Raw genomic sequence first — 24,244 nt, forward strand, 5'->3', positions numbered from 1 at the left:
ATGTTGGTATAATATATAAATAAATATTTACAGTAAATATATAATGAAACATAAATATAGTCATATATGGTTAAATACATTTATTATAGTAATGATGTAAATATATGAACCACTTACATAACTTTGGCACTTTAATTCAGTTCTACTTAAAGATAAATAAAAATCTCATTATCTTTCTTTTGATGGGTAGAAAGCAAACAGGTCAGTCTCATCTTGGATTGTGCCCCATATCTCCCATTAATCAGCTTTATAACCTTAGGCAAGTAGCGTAATCCTCAGCATTAGTTTCACATTCTTTCATTTGGGGTTAATATAAGTCTCATCTCATAAGATGATTATTATGAACAGATGAGAAATCCCTTTTCAAAATTAGTCTTTTAAAAATTGGTTTTAACAGAACTACTAGATGGTGCCCAGTTACCACTGTCAGCCACTCAGAGGGGGATCTATGTAGGAGATCCTGGATAGAGATGGAGAACAAAGGGGAGGAGGACCATGTTTGCTGGTCTGATAGAGCCTGGTGGAACCACTGAGACTATGGCCCCTAGCTGCCCTTCAGGTCTGGAACTGAACCCACACCTATGGCTTCTAGCCAGATAAAAGACAGGCATAGAACATTGACCTGAGGTAGATACACTCCTTGGAGAGAACAGTCATGGGAGAAAGAAGGGTTGTTTATGCACAGGGAGACAGCTTAGGGGGCAGGAGTACATTGAGGGAAGGACACAGGGAAGAGGTAACTATTAGGAGGAAGTGGGAGGGGAGCTGTTACATTGGGATAAATTGTAGTCAATGTCATGAGACAAAGTATACGTGAACTGCTATATGGAAAGTGAATTTGGTCTGTAAACTTTCACCAAAATCACAATTTAAAAAAAAAAAATGGTTTTAAATCTTACATAGTTTTATCATTCACAATAATGATTTATAGCCCAGAAGTTAAAAAGTAGATTCCTCCCTTAAATGTCATTCTTGAAGTATGGTGAATCATATTTTACATTTTATTTTCTTTTTACACTGTTTCCAGAGCTTATCAGACCCAAACAATTATCATGAGTTTTGCAGACTACTGGCTCGATTGAAAAGTAACTATCAACTGGGAGAATTGGTAAAGGTAGAAAACTACCCTGAGGTCATCCGATTGATAGCCAACTTCACAGTGACCAGCCTACAGGTTTGTCCTTGATTGCTTATCCCTTTCTTCCTAACCATCAGACCTCTTTTCATTTACTTACTGGTTTAACCTTTGTAAGAATATTCTTTAATTTTTTTCTTGACAAAGGTGAATGTAATTATAGGATAACTCTGCAGAGTAGTTACTCTTGCAACATGTTCATATGCATTTGCAAAACTATAGGGAGTATGGCAGAGGAACGTGGAAATTTCAAGGATACTATTTAGATTCAAGGCAGAGAGAATTCCCTCATAATTATCCCTAAAAAAGGCAATATTGGAAGAAGGAGCTGGACAGAAGAGTAAAAAGAGAGTCTCTTTTCTTTGTTTATCATGTAATATAAGGCAGTAGTTCTCAAACTTTATGGCTGCATCAAAATCATGCAAGGAGTGTGATGAAGAATAAAGTGCTTGGGTCTTACCCCATAATTTCTTACTCAGTAGATCTTGGGTGGGGCCTAGACATCTACATTTCTAATGAGTTTGCCCAGTAATTCTGATGCATACTAACATGTGAGAGCCGCTTACATAAGGCTTTCCTTGTGGTAAGGTTTCCACAACCAGCTTGGAACAGTTCTTCTTATTAGATGCTTATTAGTCTCTGAAGTACTTAATAATAAACTAGTTGCCACACATAGAACAAAGCCCATAAATAAAAGTTTTATACTTTTAAAAAGGAAAAAAAAAGTCTTCATCCTTTATATTGAGTGGCATGGAACTGATGTACTGTGTACAAAGATGAAAACTATGCCTTCTATTCTTTTGGTTTTCCTTAGCACTGGGAATTTGCCCCAAATAGTGTGCACTATCTCCTGAGTCTATGGCAGCGGCTAGCAGCCTCTGTGCCATACGTCAAAGCCACAGAACCCCACATGCTGGAAACGTATACTCCTGAGGTCACCAAAGCTTACATCACATCCCGCTTGGAATCTGTGCACATCATTCTGAGGTAAGGGAAAAGTGTTAGTCTCCTTCATTACTACCAGTAACCTGGTGCTAGACTCACCAGAGAGCTGACTTATTAAGTCTTACTGGATCTAATACTGTTTAAGTTTCCCTTCTCCGCAGAATAGCAGATGAGAGCATGAAGTCTGAAAGAAGAGTCTTTCTTTTTAACATCCTATTCATGTCCCCCTTTATTGCCATCAGTAGCAATAACTTTGAATATAAAGTTCGTATAACCAGTACGCAGTAAATCCATATAATGTTTGTGTCCTTGCCTCTTACTTTCTTTGAATGTGAGAGAAACATTTACTGGCTATAGGTGATAAGAATTATAATGTGCAAAGTTTAGGTGCTTAATGTGAACTCCTAGAGAAATAAGTGGATAAATAAATTCACACAATCCAGTTACCAACTCTAATTCCAGAACTTAAAAGAAAACATAAGAATTTTAAGCAGTTGATCGCTGATTCAATCACTAATCTAAACTGTGAAGCACATGGTTTCTGATCTTCTTGTTTATTAACTGGACCAGAAACCTGTAGCTAAGGAAATGTCAAACCCTTTAAAAAATGGCCTTTATATAAAGTGAAGTTATTCTTTGTTTAGAGACTTTTGGTATATATTTTTTTTCATTGACTATTCCTTCAGGGGAATTTATTCTTAAGGTGTAGGTTGTTACTGTGTGTTTCTTTGTTTGTTTTTAACTTGGGTACTTAATTTGCTTAGAAGTTAGTGCCTTTGTTGTCAACGCTAGTCTTAATGATTTGTGACTTATTTCAAAATCTGAGTAATCCTAAAGTTTACTGAAAAGCATTATTCTGTTAGTTCTGTGGTTTCTGTTCCTGCAGATTGAGTTGGTTTAATGAGGCAGTATTTGTGGGGATTCTAGGGCCAGAAAGCCTGTTAATAGCTGTGTACTCTAGGCAAGTCTCTGAGTTTCTCTATTTGTAAAACACAAATAATAATAGACCTAACTCATAAGGTTATTATGAGGATTAATGTGTCCTTGAGCAGTAATACATGGCAACAATGTAAATATTAGTGGATGTGGGTAGGGGTGAGAGGTGGGGAGATGTTGCTTTTGCTGCTGCTGGCATTGTCTTACTACAGTATAACAATAGACAGCTTTTAATATGGCAAGACTTTAAAATCTAGGAACCAGTGGATAAGGAAAGCATAACGCAGATCCACAATCTTTCATCTACAACACAAACATTGAAGAAAATGTGCCAAAATGTGGCACCAAAATTCATTTGTCATAAACTAATAATGATGCCATTTATAATCCTATTAATCCTATTAGTATAATCAGAATGTTCATACATTTTGCTACAGATACTGCCTCAAAGCCCATTGAGGGTAAAACATACCATGGTAGAGGCATCATGCTACCTTCCTTAAATCTGAAGATTTCTGAATCCTAAACACATGTGGCCCAAATGACTTCACACAAAGAATGTGTACCTGTAATAAGTCCCAGTTTATTATAGTCCAGATGAGCCAGAGACTGAGAACCAAGAGCTCATAGAGGTGAGAAGCATAGGGCTGAGAGGGTCAAGACAGACAAATGTTTGTGACATATATGAGACCAGTAATTCCAATATACCAACAAGCAGATTATTCCTAAAGGAGGAGACTGGTGATAGGGCAGAGGCATCTGCCTTCTAGTTGTTTTTAAGTTCCTTCCTTGGTAAAAAGTAGTATCAGGGTTCTGGGATTGGAACTGGTGGCTATAGCTAATTAAAAAAGAGAGCTACTACATTGGGAAAATCAGTGGACATATTTTAACAGAATTGCTGTCCTTCTTCCTTGGGGAACAGAGATGGGCTGGAAGATCCTTTGGAAGATACAGGCCTGGTCCAACAGCAGTTAGACCAGCTATCTACAATTGGGCGCTGTGAATACGAGAAGACATGTGCACTCCTTGTGCAGCTGTTTGATCAGTCGGCCCAGTCCTATCAGGAGCTGCTACAAAGTGCCAGCGCAAGCCCTATGGATATTGCAGTGCAGGAAGGTGAGTAGAGTGCTTTTACCTTGAACTCCAGACCTGAAAGGAGATGCCGTCGAACCCCTTCACTCCTTGCCACTTGTCTTTCCTACCTCCCCCTCAAAAGGATTCTTTGATCATCAGTTACCTCCATATACACATAAAAATATTTGTGAGTAAGTATTTCAGAGGACTAGGGAAGAGTAAGGAGCTCTGGTGATGTACTGGTTAAGGCATTTGGATGCTAATAACCAAAAGATCAGTGGTTCAAACGTACCAGCCCCTCTGCAGAAGAAAGATGAGGCAGTCTTCTTCCACCCAGGCACCACCCAGGCACTACCCTAAGAACATACTACACCCCAAAAATAATGTTGTTGTCTGAAATAGATACTTGGATTATCTAATGGATTTACTGCTTGGCATCATCATTTTACCAGAACAGAGTAGTAGCTGTACTGTGTAAGAAAATTAAAAGTTTGTCGCTCTCTTAAGATTAAGGAAATTCAGTGTAAGAAGTTAACCTCATAAGAAATAATTTCTTCATGAAATTATCACTGGAGACACTAATGGATCTTCTTTCTGTTTCAGGAAGGCTGACATGGCTGGTTTACATTATTGGAGCAGTGATCGGTGGCCGGGTTTCTTTTGCCAGTACTGATGAGCAAGATGCTATGGATGGCGAGCTTGTCTGTCGGTAAGTGCTCCCCACAGAAGGTTTCCATTTCGTTGTCCTGCACTCTCCCCTACACCCTCACCTTGCCTCCATTGAGTCCTGCAACCATGAGGATTTAACATGCTTCTGTTAATGCTTTCCTCCCATTTACAGAATGTAATCTTATGAAGGTGATGCTAGCCTGTGAAAGTGATGGATTGTTATAGGTCCAACTTCAAGCCTTTCATAAGTGTAGCAAGAATTCTGCCTATGAGTCTTACTTTTTAAAAAAGGATTTATAGTAATTCCTCAAAGAAATGATGGATAGAGAATTAGGAAAACCAAAGTGGAAGAATGGCTTTTAGTTCTCTTTAAGGACAGTGTCTGAAGAGTTAGTGAAATATGGACTGCTTTTGTCAAATCAAAATAAGTGTAATAGAAAGTTATCGTTCTTACAGTGTCCCCAAAGATAGAATTACACATTTCCAATAGCCTTTCAGACCTCTTGGCCATACACTTGTCCAGATACAGGAATTCAGATTATTTTGTCTTTGTATAATTGTCAACTTACCAAAAGCATTAAAGTTCATTGGAAACATATTTCTAAGTTGAAGGGAGGAAAAAAATAAACTATAATAAGTGATTTCCTAAAAATAACATGGAGTAAAAAGCCAAGATTTTTTTAATATCCAAAGCAGTTCTTAAATCTTTGGTCTCAGGACCACTTTATCCTCTTAAAAATTATTGAGGACCTCAAGCAACTTATGTTTACAGGATATATTTACTATATTCAAAATTAAAACTGAGAAATTTAAAACACATTTATTAATTCATTTAAAAATAATCTCATTACATGTTAAATACTTCTATGAAAAAAACTGTTTTTCAAAAAAAATGAGAAGAGTGCCTTTGTTTTACATTTTTAAAACTTGCTTTAACATTTGGCTTAATAAAAAACAGCTTTAATGTTTCTCTTATCTACTTCTGCATTCAGTCTGTTGTGATATCACAGGTCTTATAGCCTCTGAAAACTCCATAAAACCCTCATGTGAGAATATTGAGTGGAAAGGGCAAATAATAGTATTATGAAAATGGTTCGATGGCCTTGCAGAAAACTACTACACTAAAGAGTTCTAAACCTTCACATATTTTCCCTAGAGATGAATACACTTAAACATGACACCTAAGAATTTGGTGGCACAGTGGTTAAGTGCTGTGCTTCTAAATGAAAGGTCAGAGATTCAAACCCACCAACCACTCTTTGGGGCTAACAGCTAGGAAACCCTTATGGGGCAGTTCTGTTCTGTCCTGTAAAGACTTGGTAGATGTCAGAATCTACTCTATGGCAATGGGTTTTAAATCATCTCACTTGAAAATTGAGCTATAATTCTACTTCTAGAAATCCCATCTGTCTCTTTCCTTTCCCATTTATTTTATCAGATGCCCATTTGCCCATAGGTGCTTTAGTCTTAACAGAAGTCTCCATGGCATTATACCATTGGCATTTTTTGAAGGGTTCAGCAAAGATTTAATAAGGACAAAAATCTAACACCTTTCTGATTCTGTACCCTTGGTGTGATACTGTGTATATGTCATAATATAAATTTAGAATCTTGTTGACTGGTTCTCTACGTGAGTATTGCAACACAGTGATTGAATCTAATTCACTCATGATATGTCACAAATAGTTTGTTACCTATTCTCACAGTATCAGAATGTCAAATGATTCACTTGAAATAACATCATTCTTATTCATTCACCATTCACTCACTTGGATTCCAGTATGCTGTCTTTTGAGGGGAAGGCCACAAACAAAAGGATGAAGTCACAACCAGTATATCTGCTATTTGTCCCTGGAAGTGTTCCCTGCCCTGTGAACATCATCTTTCACATGTTTCCATTCCTTTCTTGGCTCTGTAGGACAAAAGATTTGAGAACCACTGGTTTAGTCCAGTCTCCTTCATTTTATAGAGCAGAACTGGAACTCAGAAAATAAATTGCTTTACTCACAGTCTCACAGAACTTTCAAGGAAGTCTATTACCCCTCATATGAGTGGCTTGTTTTTTTTTTTTAACTAATCATGAATTCTGCCTCAATCTACAGTCTCAAAGGATTAGAAGTATTAAACATCTAACTAGGCATTTCTCTGCTATAATTCTTGTGAGGTGGAAATGAAAGGAATTTTGTTTCCTCAACAGAGTTTGGGAGCTCTGGTAGCATAGTGTCTAAGGCACTTGACTGCTAACCAGAAGGCTGGCGGTTCAAACCCACCAGCCACTCCTCAGAAGGAAGGTTGGGGAGTCTGGTTCCGTAGTGATACTGCCTTGGCAACCCAAGGAGGGGTCACTATGAGTCGGGGCCGACTCGATGGCACATAACAACAACAACAGAGTTTAGATCCTGAGAAACCACATTTCAGATAGGATGGTTAAGGAGAGAAGGTATATATGACTATTTTTTGGTAGGTAGGATTTTTCTAGAGTGATGAGGATATCCTGCTGTTGAGAGAATCATTGCTTCTCTTCCTTTAGGGTGCTCCAGCTGATGAACCTAACAGATTCTCGCTTGGCTCAGGCGGGTAACGAGAAGCTAGAACTAGCCATGCTGAGCTTTTTTGAACAGTTTCGTAAAATCTACATTGGGGACCAGGTGCAGAAATCCTCTAAGGTAACAGTAACTCTCAGTTGGTTCCATCTAGTTCCCACTTCCTACTTATGGAATTGCTGTTGAAGGAAATGGTAGATAACACCTCTTACCCAGCTTCCAGATCTTAGGCATAAGGATGGTCCAAATATCTCCTCTTAGTCTGTAGAAGTCTGAGAGAATCATCAAAGAATTGGGTCCATTTCTCTAGTGCTCCATATATGCTTAACAAACAGCCAGTCAAAACATCTGTTGTTCCCCCAACGTTGGCAATTCTTAGTCTCTATTCATTAATTTATGTTCAGAATAGCAGAATGTTTTGGCAGTCTTTTTATAATTACAGAGCCCAAGGGGCCCAGTAAATTAGCTCATTATCTATCCAGTATTTGTTAATACTTAGAAATTAGTTCATCCTTTCAGTAAAATCTTCCCCAGCATTGCTGCCCCTTTCCTTCCCACATCTTACCCCCTGAATGTGGACAGAAATAGTACTGGGGTGTGACTATTCTAATCCTTATTTTCTGGTTACTTTCTTTTCCCTTAACACCAGCTGTACCGCCGACTCTCAGAAGTTCTCGGCTTGAATGATGAGACCATGGTCCTCAGTGTCTTCATAGGAAAAATGTAAGTGTTTTACTTGATACGAGCAAGAGTCCTTGCAATTCTGTTGCAACTGTAAAATGTGATCTTGGCATTGTGCTACCAGTGCCTTGGTATTCCAGCATTGATTGTTTGCGTCAGAAAATTGTGCATTTGAGTGTGTGACAAGCTGTGCTTAGAGATATGGCCCGGCCCCAGAGCATTCCAGGCTTGTACAGGCAAGGATTTAATTTTCTTCATGTGGAGTCTCACCTTCAGGCTCTGGAATCACAAGTGGAACCCCTGTCATGGCATTAGCAAAACAAACCTGCCTCCCCAGTGATGGGTTAGCAGCCTCTCACCTGACACAATGCTTCCAGGGTTGCCCAGAGTAGGCATTCACTTCCTGGTGCTGATTGGTGACTAATTGAGCCCCACAGGAGAACAGCCTAACTTTAAAACAGGCTTCTTCCTCTCAGGAAACATCACCGTTTGAGAGTCTCGAGTCTCCAAAATCTAGTGCTATTGTTTGAACCTTCTTTAAAGTTGAATCTCCTAATTGGCCCTTTTTCTTTTAAGTTATGCCCTTTTGGTTACATTTTCCCCTTCTAAAAGAGCTCAATTTATTAAAGCACACACCGGAAGCCAAATATATTACCCAGGGCTGTGTGCAAAGTGACATTTTGCCTCCTTGCAACTCCAACTATCCCAGCCCTCAACACTCATAGCCACGAGTTGGTTAATAATATAAATAAACCAAAGGGGGTCTACAGGACTTTCCCAGCCAAGAATCCAGAAGCAAGGGCTACTAGAATTCTGCAGCTGACAGTGGATGGTGCAGGTGCAGAATTGCATACGTCTGCATGTTATCACTGCCGCAGAAATCTCTTACCCTTGCTGCAGAAATCAGCCCTGGAGTGCCCCAGAATTCCAAGGGCCTGGGTATGGGCCAGTGTAGCTTTGGAACCAAGTAGTGAAGATTATCTGAAGGATAATTTTTCTAGTCAACCAAATGTAAGTACGGAGATTTTATACCCATTTTTTGTGGTCGTGATGTCTGTGAATTGGTGATGGACGTGTGTGGTGATTTTTGATGGATGATTTTCTTCTTCTCCCATCCATCAAGGAAACCAGGGAAATCAAAAGTCTTTTGCTCTTTTTTCTCTTTTTGTCCTCCAGCATCACCAACCTGAAGTACTGGGGACGTTGTGAACCAATTACCTCCAAGACACTACAGCTTCTCAATGACCTCTCCATTGGATATCCTTTTCTAAGATAGCATCTGTGCACAGCAGACTCCGGCATGCCACAGTATAAAAATCATGGCCTCCTACTGTTTCTGCTCTTACCTCATTTAAGTATACACTCAAATACTTTCCATTTCCAGTAAGCTAACACACTGATTAATATTAGTCAGTTTATAATGTACTACAGATTTTTCTGTGGCTATTCCTATAGTTTATATATTTCAGATCCAACAGATCTGTCATACAGGTATATACACTCTGCGTAGCCAAGACTTCAGCATTTTCAGTGGAGGTAAAGTCCTTCTTAATTTGTCCTGTCACCTGCTTGGTAGGATTCTCATTAGAAACTATACAATAAAAGGCTTGGATATACTTCCTCTTGACTTGGATTAAGTCTGCTATTAAAGTTTGAGTTGCTCAAGTACAGCCTTTCACAACCAGGGCTCTGCAAGTGAATTAGACCCTATGAAAATTACTTAAGTGACTTTTTTTCTCAATTCTCTCAGAGATTGTATATAACTAGAACCATTCTGAATGCATGGGAGAGAAGTTCGTTACATACGATGGATGCCTTAGGCAGGGTTGTTGGGTGTGCAGTGGAGCCAGACCCAACTCAAAGCGACCCCTCCTTGGGTTTCCGAGGCAGTATCACTACAAAAGTAGATTGCCACTTTTCCTTCCAAGGAGTGGCTGGTGGGTTTGAACCAACAGCCTTCTGGTTAGCAATCAAGTGCCTTAGGTACTATGCTACCAGAGCTCCCATTTGCACATTAGTCAGTTAAATATTGCTTAGAAGAGAACAGATTTTTACCTACTTGGCAGTGTTAAGCAGTTAAAAAAAATCTGAGTACAGAATGCATAGTAAAGAAATAAACTGTACTTTATCCTGGAAAGTTTGAATTTGCTTAAATATTCTTATTTTGCATCATACTTTCCTTGACCTTCTCCTTTTGTCTTTACATACAGTAGTGTAAGGAAACTAGTAAAGCTTAGTGCGGTACAGTTCATGCTGAACAATCACACGGTGAGTCATTTTACTCTTCTTCCTAGTTCTAATCTCCAGCCACATGCTCTCGCACGCGCGCGCACACACACACTTTCTTAATATATAGAGATTTTTAAATTGAGGTCTTAGTACTACTATAGCAAAAGACTCTGTTTCCTAACCCATATCACATTGCCAGATAAGTTTTCCCAAAAGTTGATCTGCCATATTACACTTATAACCATCAGAGCTGTTCTTTGGGATCCAAATGATCTGAGTTATGGTCAAGTTACCTATTACTACATTCATACCTCAGCTAAATTACTGATAGGTATCAACAACAATAATGGGGAAAAGACATCTTTCAGATCCTTAAAGAATGACCATGTGGCCATTATCTGGAGAGAAGGCTCAGTAATTCCTAAATTACTGGCTTGCATTCTCCCTCTGATACATGTTTTTACCTTTTTAACTTGTTTTCTTTTTTTCAATAGAGCGAGCACTTTTCATTTTTGGGTATTAACAATCAGTCCAACCTGACAGACATGCGGTGTCGGACTACCTTCTACACAGCACTTGGGCGTCTCCTCATGGTGGATTTAGGTACTGCAGTAAATCTAGAGGCTCATGAAGTAATCTGGCACTGTTTTAAATTTTTATTTGAGCATAGAAAACTAGATGTGGGGGAGGAATTTTCTGTTGTCCCAACAGTAACAAACTATCTGAAACAGCAGCCTGATTTTACCAAGAACAGATTATGTTAACATGGTCCCTGTAACTGGAAGTAACAGTGTGCTTTTGAAGTTTTCATCTCACAGGCCATGGTTTCAAAATTCTATTCATTACCTCATGTGTAAAATGAGGAGATTGAGAACTGAGGTTCTTAAATGCATCTCACTGGCTAGATAAACCCCACCTCATGTTGAAGTGTGACCCCCTGAGATGGTCAGTAAGACTTTTTATATAACCCAGTTCACTAGCACATATGAACCAAGAGAATCACCTTTCTAGCTTTTGTAATATTAACATTTTTGGCTCAACCAATATTGAAGTTCAGTGTTACTATCATAGTTTTGAGCTATTTAAATTTAATCCTACTAAAATGGCATTATAAAATCTTCCAAGTTTATGAAGAGTTACTAGTGGAGAGGGATGAATAAAGCCTCCACAAGCATCTGACTCAAGTTAGAGTCTCATCTCTTTCTCATATACCAGACTCAGCCCTTTCTCAACTGGCTATAATCTTCACTTAAGGAAAAATAAATAGCTTAATACCTTATACACATATGAATCTCTGATACTGTGGCCTATTATTGAAAAAATTAGGACATTCTTGAACTAGATGTAGTTTTCTAGTTTAAACATTGCTGTTTCTGTATATACATTTTACTCTTAAATTGCTACTAATACCTGTTGGGATAATAAAAGGATGCCTTTAAATTATCCTTAGGCAGCGCATCTTGCATCTCATCTTACTTTCCATGTTTACACATTGTTGAGTGTTTGATATTGGTGTCAAACCATGGGTCGTTTCCCTTACAGGAGAGGATGAAGATCAGTATGAGCAGTTCATGCTGCCACTCACAGCAGCGTTTGAGGCTGTGGCCCAGATGTTTAGCACTAATAGTTTCAATGAGCAAGAAGCAAAGGTGAGTCTTTACCCATTGATTGATCAGCTTCTGGTTAAGGGAAGTCCCTGATAGAAACTGGATTAGTTAGTGCTGTAGAAAATAGTGCTTATCCATATACTAACCACTGACTTAGCTTTTTGTGTAATCTCTTGGTGTTTTGGGGATTTTTAAATAGAAGGACCTGTATAGATTTATAAACTTTGGATTTTATGTTAAAGGTATATTCCTAAGCAGCCCTTAGGATTTTTTTTGTCTAATTTTTCACATGCATTAGCATAAAGTTATTTATTGTTCTCTCATTGCCTTTTTAATGTTTTATTTTCCATTTATATCCCGTTTTCATTTTTAATATTCCTGATTAGTGCTTTCTCTCTTTTTTCTTAATTGGTTCTGCCAGAGATTTGTTAATTTTATTAATGGTTGGGGAAAAAAGACATTTGTAGGCTTTGTTTTAGGTCTATTTTATATTTATTTTCCTTCTTATATTTTCCTTGGGGTTATTCTGTTATTTCTGATTTCTTTTCAGCCCTTTTTATGTAATCATTTAAGACTATAAATGTCCCTCTAGTCATAGTTTTCAACACATTTTGATGTGTAACATTTTCATTATCATTCAATTCATTGCATTTTCTCATTTCCGTTAAGATTTCTTCTTTGACTCATAAGTCATTTAGAAGGGTTTTTTTAATTTACATATTCATGGGATTTTAAAGTTACTTTTTAGTTACTGGTTTCTGGCTGTCAGAATTGTCATTTCTTGATTTTTGTTTTCCTTCTTTTCTTACTTCACAGGCACCTGTTCTCTGTGCCAAAATCAGAAGACATTAGGATATTAATACTTGTAGGACTTTTTAAAATGTTCTCAAGGACACTGAGGCTAAATTGTAGCACCACCAAATAGCCAGGGGTAGCCAGAAAAAATACCAAATTTTACCTGACATTCTAAAATTCTCCTTGTCTTTCATCTTTAGAAAACCTCTTTTCTGTCTCCAGGTCATCAGGGAAGTCAGATAGCAACAGCACTTTCTCCAACTCTCTGTCTTCCTGCTCTCTTAGGTTTTAGAATCTGAGATGTGTACCATTCAAGGGTAGAGTTAATGTATAATACATTAGACTGTCAGTTAATATCTAGGACTTAATTTTGGCATATCAGTGAATATCAGCCCTTTTCCTATCACATTAGTTCCATACAAAGCAAATAAATTTAACAGCAACAAAAAAAAAAAAAACCCACCTGGGCTGTGGCCTACAGCTATCACCCATATCCTTGGCAGGATCTCTACAATTAGTCTTTTAGATTGACCATATCTTAGATGTGAGAATTGAGCTTGTGGTATCAGCTTAGGAATAGAACTGTTTGCTTAAAGCAAGCTGTTAGCAGGAGTGCAGTAGTTTTTGACAAATGAGTCAGGATACCAGATGTGCTTTTAAGAGCAGTCTTACTGCTGTATGGGCTCACAAGTAAAAGTTTTATTGAGAAAGAGTTGTGATACAACAGAAAATGGATTTGGAATCTTGGTGCTTTTGAATCCTAATCCTGACCCTACCACCTAGCAGCATGATTTTATACAAGTTACTTGACCCCTTCAGGCCTCAGTCTCTTTTTCTGTAAAAGGAGAGTATAGTGGTTTCTCATTCCTAAGATTTGACACCTCAGTCTTATTTCCAGACACCTACACAAAGGTACCGGGAGCTCTGGTAGCATAGTGCCTAAGGCACTTGACTGCTAACCAGAAGGCTGGCGGTTCAAACCCACCAGTCACTCCTCGGAAGGAAGGTTGGGCAATCCTACTTCCGTAGTGATACTGCCTCGGAAACCCAAGGAGGGGTCACTATGAGTCGGGGCCGACTCGACAGCAAATAACAACAACAACAAACACAAAGGTACCAGGTACCAGGTAGACTCCCCTCTTTGTCTTCCTCCTGGTGAGGTCTCCGTTTGAATTCCTGTGATGTCAGTGCCTTTGCATAATTAGGTACAGTACTAGGCCTTTAGCTTATGTGGCTCTTCTACCTCTTGTATGAATGGGCTTTTATTGCTTTTCCATTTTTTACATAGGATTTATCACTTTAATGTCTCAAAACTTTATCAGCCTCTGCTTATGCTATGATGAACTAGGAACCATCCCATTTTCTTAGTATAACAAGCTTGAAAAACTAATTTTCCAACTGAAATTATTTCATTCTAGAATTGGAGATAATGATTCAGAATTTTGGGGAAGAAGTATTTGTTAAAATCATGGGAGAAACATTTTGATAATAGGTATGAGAACTCCCCAGTAGTGGTTTTAGGCTTTGTTTTTCTTCTGTTTTAACATATTTCTGCCTTCTACTACAGAGAACTCTAGTTGGCCTAGTAAGAGACCTGAGAGGGATAGCTTTCGCCTTCAATGCCAAGACCAGCTTCATGATGCTATTTGAATGGATGTATCCTAACTCAAACTAGGAGCATACCACAGCAAGCCTAAACTGGAGTGTGAATGGGTGATGGAGTCATTTCGGGGAAGGAGGATGGGAGGAAGGTGCGGTAAGGCAAAGAATGCAGAGTTACTCAAAAGGCCTGCCACAGATGTCCTGTAAGCTGCTGCTCCATAGGTGTCTGATGACATAACGTTGTCTGCTCTGGGCATTGAAATTGGGAAATGAGTGAGGTAGTTTCTGATTTTCACTTTTGGGTCCCAAATATAAATGACTGTGGAACTATACCATGTGAGCTATTCACATGAATTTTGCTGTACTTAGAAAAAAAAATAGCTCTAGCTGAAAAAGACTGCTTTATTAGGAATTAGGTAGTCTAATCTTATTACTGACTTCACAGCCTTGAACAAATCCCTTAAAATCTGAACCGCCTCTGTTTCTCCAGTAGTTATGAAAGGAAATAGCAGATTCCTTAGATCATAGAAATGATGAAAGGATAAATAACAGTCTGAAATGCATCATGCTTTCCAGAAGAAAGGCATTATGTAAATTAAAATATATTAATAGATTCCTATTACAGGTTAAAGGACACCCAGTTACTTTAGCATCTTTTGGTTAGAAAGACCCCAAGATTAGCAAAAGAGAAGACACAGGAAATGAGTGAAATAATTTGATAGTTGTGCTTGGCCAGTGCTAAGTAATTATTTTAAATTCTGAACCTTTCTGGATTCAGAAATTCTTCCTTAGCTTCTCACTTTCAGATATCCATCCTACATGCCAATTCTCCAGCGGGCAATTGAGTTGTGGTACCATGATCCAGCCTGTACCACACCTGTGCTGAAGCTGATGGCTGAATTAGTTCATAATCGGTAAGCAAGAGGAAGACTTTCCAGGGACACAACTGCCCTTTTCCCTGAGTGCCCTGAGATAGGCTTAAGAGAACTTAGTTCATCTTGTGCTTCAGGCAGATTGTGGGACAAAAGAGTCCCTGGTATTAAAATTTGAAAACCTTTTCTTCATATGTGTATATTTTTGTGTTTGAAATAACAGTATACCTAAACAAAGCTTAACAGCTTGCAGGGAAAAAAAGAAAAAAAAAACACTTTAAAAAGAGTCTCAAGGTATCCATTCTTAGGAGAATTGAATTTGGCAACCAAGGTTCTGATTTCACTTTCCACAGATGTAAAAGTTAACATTTGGTAATGGTGCCATAGCCATCATATTTAGATAGGCAGAAACAATTGAGAGTGATAGGGATATATCAGAATACCACTTCTTAATATATTCATTAGGCAAATTACAGCTGGATCAATAAAGATTTACCTAAAAATAAAGCCAGAAAGATTTCCAGTATACTAAATTTTAGACTTGCCCAACAATTTAGGGATGGACACAAAGAAAAATCTAGCACCTTGACTTTGCTAGAATTTCTGATATGAGCATCTGCCTCTCGTGGGACTCCTGAGAAATAATAATATTTGAAACTACTTTAGTAGGGGAAGTGAGTAATACTCAGAGGCTATAACCTCCCCTGAGGCTTATATTCAAGAGTTACTTATTTTAAAACAGGTTTTGGATTATCTGCTCATTGCCAAGCACTTTCCTAACTACTGTGCCTGACTAAATCTCTGCCCTTCTGGATGTTGCAATCAATCTGTGGGTAAAACAGACAAATAAAATACAGAAGTATTAGACAGGGATAAATGCTATGAGAAATAACAGAACGAGGTAATAGGAATTTGAAGAATATGAACTTCAGGGAAGGCTTCTCTGAGGTGATATTAAGCTGGGATCTGAATGACAAAGATTTGGCAGCTTCACAAAGATAAAGGAGAAACCATGTTCTAGACAGAGAAGACAACTGCACAAGTCCTATGATGGGATGAGCTTGCTGGGATTGTGAGACAGAAAAATGCCACTGTGTGGCTGAGGAGGGCTGTGGTAGAGGAAGAACCAGAGAGGTGAGCTGAGGTCAGATCAGATAAGTCCTTAGTATAGCAATAATGAGTGGGCCTTTATTCTCATTGTCATGGGAAGCTATTCAATTATTTTAAGCAAGAGGTTAAAATTAACTCATTTGCATTTTTTAAAAGACATCATTCTGGCCTGGGAGACCATATAGGAAATGAATCAATTCAGGGTATATTTTAGAGCTAGATCTTGATGGATGAGATGAGGGGTGAGAATCAAGGAGGACTCCTAGATTTGAAAGTTTACCAGCTAGAATCCAATGAAGCTCATTAAAAAGATTAACAGAAAAGAGAAGAGGTATACTTGTCTAATGAACAGAGTCAGGAACTCAAAACTAAGGTGATTTAAAAAAAAAATTTCTGCCCCTGCCTGACTTATGCTGTAGCATTCCAAGTCCTTTAGTATCTTTACATGTTTCTTCTTATAAAGTGGTGATATTCCTTGTATTCTTCGCTTATTAGTTGCCACTAAAGCCATAAAGTGAGAGTAAATTAATGTTTGAAGGGCTGTCAGTTAGTGGTAGCAGGAAGTGGCTATGGCAGAAGCTATACTTTAATCAAATGAAAATTGAGAATTCTAAGATAATTTTATCTGTTACCTCCTTTTTTTGGTTCCTTTAAATATTTTTAATTTGAGCAACAGAACCTGAATCTAGCATCTCAGTCTTCAAGATACTTAACTAATTATCTTTGACTAATTTAGTTTCTTTCACACTGGGATAGGTAATCTGCACATTTTAGTGCAATAAAGAATCATCCAGGGTACTCAGATGAGAACCTGAAGTGTCCCAGTCTTCCAGCAACCCATCTCTGACTGTTTCTCCTTCTTGTTCTCTGCTCAGATCTCAGCGACTGCAATTCGATGTCTCTTCCCCCAATGGCATCTTACTATTCCGAGAAACAAGCAAAATGATAACAATGTATGGTAAGTGTTTTCATGAATGAAAGTGAATCCCAGCTCAGTCACCACACTGTAAACAGTGTGTGGATATCAGGCCATCCCTGGCAGCAGCCAGAACAGCATTCTTTTGGGCTTGTTGTGTTCTTCATAGGTTTGTATGACAGTACCTGCTGACACCAAGGACCTGCTAGGAGGAGTGTTGCATTGGTATATACTTGTGTGCTCTCGAATCAATTCCAATTCATAAAGATCCCATGTGACAGAGGAGAATTGCGCCATCGAGCTTGCTAGGCTTTAATCTTTATAGGAGCAGATCAATAGGTCTTTCTCCCACAGAACTTCTGGTGGGTATGAACTGCTGACCTTTCACTTAGCAGGCAAGCATTTAACCATTAAACCACGAGGGCTCTTTTGTTATATACTGTGATTTAATAAATACACATATTTATTAAATATAAACTATATATTACATATCTACTTAGGCAATCGCATCCTGACACTAGGAGAGGTCCCAAAGGATCAGGTCTATGCGCTGAAGCTCAAAGGCATCTCCATCTGCTTCTCCATGCTGAAAGCCGCACTCAGTGGGAGCTATGTCAATTTTGGAGTCTTCCGTCTCTATGGAGACGATGCCCTGGACAATGCTCTACAGACCTTCATCAAGCTTCTCCTCTCTATTCCCCACAGTGATCTCCTGGTAAGCTTCATGGGCAGGATCTAGCCCCTCATTATACTCTTACTTTTTTTAATGTACGACCTTGACTAAATATCTCTTGAGAAACTATAAGCTAGATCTTTTGTGCTGTAATAGGTCTTTTGTTTTTCTCCCTGGCAGGAACTAAGCTATATAAGATCTTGCTCCCTGCATATTAAAGTACTCAGTGCCTAACATGATCCTCCTCTTCTCCCACAGGATTACCCCAAGCTTAGCCAGTCTTATTATTCATTACTGGAAGTCCTGACCCAGGACCATATGAACTTTATTGCAAGTCTGGAACCTCATGTCATCATGTATATTCTCTCTTCCATTTCTGAAGGACTTACTGCACTTGGTAAGCATCTGGGCTTGTCTGTTTACCACCACTCAGCTGAACTAAAGGGGATGATCTTCCCCAATGTCCAACTGGATTACTGCTTTGGGGAGTTGGTTGTCATAACAAAGTACATAACTCCTGCGTACATCCTCATCTAGCAAGTAGTTATTGATCACCTCCTAAGTTGCCAGGCATTGTGCTTGGTACTGAGGATACAGTAATTAACAACACATAGTTGATGTCCTTAAAGAGCTATTTGTCTGATGGATGAAACAAACACATACTTAAGTACTACAATGAGGGTGAGCATAAAGTGCTGTGGAGGCCTTCAGTAAGAATACCAAAACAACTGATTTTGTGGAGGTGGGTCAAGGAAGGCTTGCTGTGAGAATTAGCATCAATGCTCTTAAACCTAAAAGCAGAAGAGATGTCATCTAGGTTAGTGGGGGAGGGTTCCTACCAACAAGAAAAGCAAAGATTAATACTTCTAGGCAAGAAAGAACAAAGAAATGCAGAGGACTGGCACATTAGTGAAGAATTATTGGCAGGAAATGAAATTAAGCCATAGAGATAACCAGCGGCAAATTTTGAGATTATGAAGGGGACCTTTACTCCATATTATGGTGTTTAGACTTTATCCTGGGGGCAGTGGAAGCTATGGAAGGGTGTCAAGCAGCTAGATCCATGACTTTTTTTCATCCTATTCCAGCTGGTTCCTCTCTACTATTTTATTTCTAGGCTGCCTTCCAGCAATGTTAGTGAGTGTTAATGTCTGGAGAATAAAATACATTGTTATATATTAGGCTGAAAAATATAAATAGGAGTATTTTAAGTCAACTGAAAAGTAATCATGATCTACTACAAATACACAGAGTGACTTCTGGATTGTGTACTCTGGTGACTTAGTCACACCTCTGTGCCACTTCTTTGATATACATTTACTTCTAGCAGGGTACACAGCCATATTTAGTACAGTCCAGCCCAGATATCAGACATCAGCCTATAGAAAACAGAATGTGTCTGGTCTTTTGAGGGCCCACGCCTTAGTCCTTGGCCCATGCCTCACATAGTTAAAGTTCTGTCCACAGGTTGTGCTGCAATGTCCTTTCTGTAAAATGTGTGGCAGGGTCTCTGACTTCCTCCCTGCCCTTTCCAAGAGATGCTTTGGTGATAAATAATACTGTACCACATTCTTACAAACTATAGCTCTCTTAACACTACGTAGGAGCTCTGGTGGTGTAGTGCCTAAGGCATTTGACTGCTGACCAGAAGGCAGGTAGTTCAAACCCACCAGCCACTCCTTAGAAGGAAGTTTGGGCAATCTACTTCCCAGGGAGGGGTGGCTATGAATCGGATCCAATTTGACGGCAGTAAGTTTGGTTTTTGGTTTTTTTTAACACTATGTAAGGTGGGTTTGATGACATCCCCCAACTCACTTGGCATATAGGTTCATATCTCAGAGACTGATTTGATCTAGTACAGCTCTTCCAGTTACGAGCAGTGTAATCTTTAGGCAAGTCATATAACCTCTCCAAACTTTGATTTCCTCATTTGTAAAATGGAACACTACCTCATGGAGTTCTTGTGAAGATAAATTAGATGTAATACTGTTCTGGTTACCTAGTGCCAGGCTCTAGGGGCTGGGTAAAAGCCCCTCAACCTTGGGCTTCAGCTCTGCCTCCTGCTCCCAGCCCACTGAAGCTGGAGGCTTTTCTTCACTCAGACAGCTGCTGGCTGCTGAGGCTGGCAACCCCAAGGTTGTCATATAAAAAGGCACAGTCCTGATGTTACCAAACCACACAGCAGGCCATTAATTCAAGTCCATTAAAAGTCCCAAGGTAGGCAGCACATGGCAGGCTCCTGAACAGCAACATGGCTACATGCAGGGTTCAAGCGTGCCATAAGCTAGAGACTGTTCTAAAGCTGCTGCTTATATACGGAAAGCAGACCACTCAGCTACTCAGCTGCTCCAATAGATTCCCCCATGGAGTTAATTACCAATCTCACCATGGGGAATAACTACATTCAACTGCCCAGCCATTCAACCAGGCCCAGCCAACTTGATATACAAACTTAGCCACCACAAATACCTGTAAGGCACTTAGCACACTATCTGGCACAAAAGAAGCACTTACTGAATATTAATTATTATTTCGCTACCTTTTTATGGAGCAAAAGACATACATCCACAACACATTGAGTCAATTTTCAGTTTATTTCTTTATATTATCTATTACCACATACTCTCAAACTTAGAAATTGGTATATATTATAAGGGTGAGAGAGTAACAGGAAGCAATGTAAGTAGTGGCTTTTGCTGAAATGGCTACAGTTCCAGTCTAACTGGGTACCTCTGTGGGGTGTCAGCTTAGACCAAGGATATCCCTGCTGTATTGTATCTACTCTGCCCCTCCTTCCTCCAGATACCATGGTATGTACAGGCTGCTGCTCCTGCCTAGACCACATTGTGACATACCTCTTCAAGCAGCTGTCACGTAGCACCAAGAAGAGGACGACGCCCCTCAACCAGGAGAGTGACCGTTTTCTGCATATCATGCAGCAGCATCCAGAGATGATCCAGCAGGTAAGGAACTTGAGGGTTAGGAGGCAGTGAGGGGTGTAATAAAGTGGAAGACATCTCTCTGTAAGAGAGAAGGAGCAAAAGCCAGATGATAAGTTTGACTAATATATCATCAAAATAATAGTGCTAGGGTGAAGTTATTACAATGGAGTTTTACATTTTGCTGAGTTATCACTGGATATAGAAAAATCTGGAAGAAAATCGTGTTCTAAATTGTTCTTCCAAGTGTCACCATACCATCCTCTGTGCCTTGCCCCCCTCATAAGCACTGTCTTCTTCCATGAAAATGACTCTGTTCACCTACTGCCAAAAATGAAGCCTGAGTCAGCAGTGTCCATTGTTCTTATGGCCTCTATTCCAGTTTGCAGAACAGGAACAAAAATGCAAGACAGGAGGAATTAACTGACCACAAAGAGATCTAACCATATGTTTGCATTCTCTTTATTTGTATGTGACATCTTTTCAAAAATAAGATTTGAAGCAACTTCAATATAATACTACATAAAAATAGATAAGGAAGTGGATCAGTATTTTAACCAATCTCACCTTTGTCTACATTGTTCCCTATAAAGCAGTGAAATAATTCATATCCCCATCACATTCCCAAAATGTTATAAAGCTGTTTCCTCAGAGACAAGTAAATACCAGGAAGCAATAATGAAAGGCAGTATTGCCAGTATAATTGTATTTGCTTGACCCATTCCATTCCCTACAAATATAAGGATGAACTGGGAAAGTCTTAATTTTAAGTGAAAGCATCAAACAAATTTAAAGAACAGGAAAGGAAACACCTGAGAAGAAAATATTACCTTGACAAATAAGATTCAAATAAAACTTCATAAAATATTTACCTGGTTTACCCTAGACAGAAAAGACCTTCACCTAATTTGGAATCTGTAATTGTATCTCCCACTGAACCACACACTTCCCCAGGTCACTGCCTCAGTTTTCCATTTTCAGATGCTGTCAACGGTGCTGAACATCATCATCTTTGAAGACTGTAGGAACCAGTGGTCTATGTCCCGACCCCTACTTGGTTTAATACTACTTAATGAAAAGGTAGGAGAGCCAGATCTCTGATGCCTATGGCCAGAAGCAGTGGCAGGCGCACACCGACCTATCATTTTCCAGGGCACTGAGAAGCCCTTACAAAAACACCCCAAAATGGTGAAATGGAGAGGAAAGGACTCATTTACTAAGCATATCTATTCATGCTTTGAACATTAACTATATGTAATCATGAAATCACTTAAAACTGTTGGAAGTCAGCATGTGTAGCATTCAGACAAAAGGTTAAGGATGAGTAAGTGTTTTCTTCTTAGAAGTAAAAGATGCATTTAAAGAGAATAGTACCTGAAAGTCAGAGCACCTAAGTTTGAGTTCCAGCTCTGCTGTAAATGAATGTAAATAAATAACAGAAGTCTTGAGATTGCTATAAAAGAAGGCTCTAGCATAGATGCCCTTAAGGTGATTTACAAGTTTAACGTTCTTTATTTTTTTAAGTAGAATGGAGATAAGTTATCCTGCAAGTGGTTACATGAACTTTAAAAAAAAAAAAAAAGTCTTCAATTTATAGATACTCCCCCTTGGAGAAGAACATTCTTTCAACCCTGCGGATGATGGAGGGCTGATCTGCCTTTCCCCCATCTGCTCCTTACCTTCTGTCTTACTCCTTGCCCCACAGTATTTTTCTGACCTAAGAAACAGTATCGTGAATAGCCAGCCACCAGAGAAGCAGCAGGCCATGCATCTGTGTTTCGAAAACCTGATGGAAGGCATCGAGCGAAATCTTCTTACGAAAAACAGAGACAGGTGAGTGTAGAGGGTCCTGCCAAGAAATCCAAGACAGTTGTTAATTTTCAAACCATTGAAGTAAGAGAGATTCTTTAAAAGTTTCTATGTACCCCTATTTGAAGACCATCTAAAGTAATGCTGTCCAATAGAAAAGTGAGCCACATACATAATTTTAAATTTTCTAGGAGCCACATTTAAATAAAAAGAAATGGGCAGAACTCATTTTAATAATATATTTAACCCAGTGTATCCAGAATATTACCATGTCAGTATGTAATTAATATAAAAACAATCAAGAATTTTAATTCCTTTTTTTATTGTTGTTGTTATGTGCCGTCGAGTCGGACCCGACTTATAGCGACCCCTCCTTGGGTTTCCGAGGCAGTATCACTACGGAAATAGATTGTCCAACCTTCCTTCCAAGGAGTGGCTGGTGGGTTTGAACTGCCAGCCCTCTGGTTAACAGTCAAGTGCCTTAGGCACTATGCTACCAGAGCTCCCCAAAATCCTATATTTTATACTTACAAGTACATTAAAGTTCAGATGCTGAGTTTTCATCAGATATACTGGATGTATATTTAGATTTCATAAAATTTACACTTGACAAAGTAGATTTCCATACCTGAGTTACTCCAAACATACTTCAGAGTTTTCCGATAATTGAATTGAGCATCAGGATTTGTAGTGCTTTGTTTTCTGTTTTATTAAGTAAAATTTAAAATTCAGTTTCTCAATTGCACTGGCCACAATTCAAGTGCTCAGTAGCCACATGTGGCTAGTGGCTACCATATTGGACAGCACAGATCCAGGCCATTGGTCTCTTGGCATTAAGAAATGATACAGTTTCATTCTCTGACTGCCCTACATGGTGAAGGGTACTTTCCTGTGTCAGTGAGCCATCTTAACTGTCGCCCCAAGACCAGATTCTTTTTGTGCTGCTATGAGCCCAATACAGCCCTCAAGGCCCCAGATTAACTAGAAGTTGCCAGGTAGAAAGGGGGGCAAAACTAGCCCAGCTTTCCGTTTTAGTCTTAAGACAAAATATATCAGTTCATATATTCTGCTTCTCAGTAGCCAATTCTCTGCTAAAAACATTTTAGACAAAGACTTTCCCTTCCACCCTACTCCCCCAACCCACATGCATCCTCTCTGCAGGTTCACCCAGAACCTGTCAGCATTCCGTCGAGAAGTCAACGACTCGATGAAGAATTCCACTTATGGCGTGAATAGCAATGACATGATGAGCTGACACCTCCTTGGACTCTACCTGTACAGAGCAGCGTCCCTTTGGTCTGGCCCAGAGGGGTGAACAATTACAAGGGAGAGGGCCTCACTGATCCTGGCTCCTTCCCTCAGGGGTACAGGGGAAATGGCGAAGGTCAACTAGCTGTTTCCCCAGGGAATAGGGGTCTGAGTGCACTCACTGGGGGCAGGACGCTGCTGGTTCCTGGGGGATTGGGTGGGAAGGGTGGTGGGAGGAGATAGAGACACAAATATGTGAGACTCCAGCCCCCTCCTCCTGGGGCCACCCAAGGGGGAAGAACCCCCAGTGTCCTGCCACAACCTGCCTTGTATAAACATGTACATTTTTTCATAACATTTTGAACAAGGTTTATATTGACTCAAGTTTAAAAACAAAAAGTGTGACTGAAAAATTTTTACAGAGTCTAGTGCACCAATGCTGATGTGAGGGGTTGTGTGTG

The 24,244-nt window shown here is 39.3% G+C and overlaps 1 protein-coding gene across 1 annotated transcript in view; it reads left to right on the plus strand.

Annotated features, from left to right (window-relative positions):
- Positions 1-23,790, plus strand: part of XPO7 (exportin 7) — a 38,124-nt gene extending 14,334 nt beyond the window's left edge. Inside the window, exons 10-28 of the mRNA XM_042782303.1 lie at positions 1,028-1,174; positions 1,950-2,122; positions 3,939-4,132; positions 4,694-4,799; positions 7,290-7,425; positions 7,952-8,025; positions 9,160-9,240; positions 10,188-10,251; positions 10,707-10,815; positions 11,755-11,861; positions 14,182-14,270; positions 15,023-15,130; positions 17,074-17,156; positions 17,615-17,829; positions 18,046-18,184; positions 20,590-20,750; positions 21,708-21,806; positions 22,432-22,559; positions 23,697-23,790. Of these exons, the coding sequence (XP_042638237.1) occupies positions 1,028-1,174; positions 1,950-2,122; positions 3,939-4,132; positions 4,694-4,799; positions 7,290-7,425; positions 7,952-8,025; positions 9,160-9,240; positions 10,188-10,251; positions 10,707-10,815; positions 11,755-11,861; positions 14,182-14,270; positions 15,023-15,130; positions 17,074-17,156; positions 17,615-17,829; positions 18,046-18,184; positions 20,590-20,750; positions 21,708-21,806; positions 22,432-22,559; positions 23,697-23,790 (2,307 nt within the window). The remainder of the gene's footprint in view (positions 1-1,027; positions 1,175-1,949; positions 2,123-3,938; positions 4,133-4,693; positions 4,800-7,289; positions 7,426-7,951; positions 8,026-9,159; positions 9,241-10,187; positions 10,252-10,706; positions 10,816-11,754; positions 11,862-14,181; positions 14,271-15,022; positions 15,131-17,073; positions 17,157-17,614; positions 17,830-18,045; positions 18,185-20,589; positions 20,751-21,707; positions 21,807-22,431; positions 22,560-23,696) is intronic.
- Positions 23,791-24,244: the final 454 nt, after the last annotated feature.

This window comes from Orycteropus afer, unplaced genomic scaffold (assembly GCF_000298275.1).
Source record: "Orycteropus afer afer isolate SDZICR_OR568_19922 unplaced genomic scaffold, OryAfe1.0 scaffold00289, whole genome shotgun sequence".
NCBI lineage: Eukaryota > Metazoa > Chordata > Mammalia > Tubulidentata > Orycteropodidae > Orycteropus > Orycteropus afer.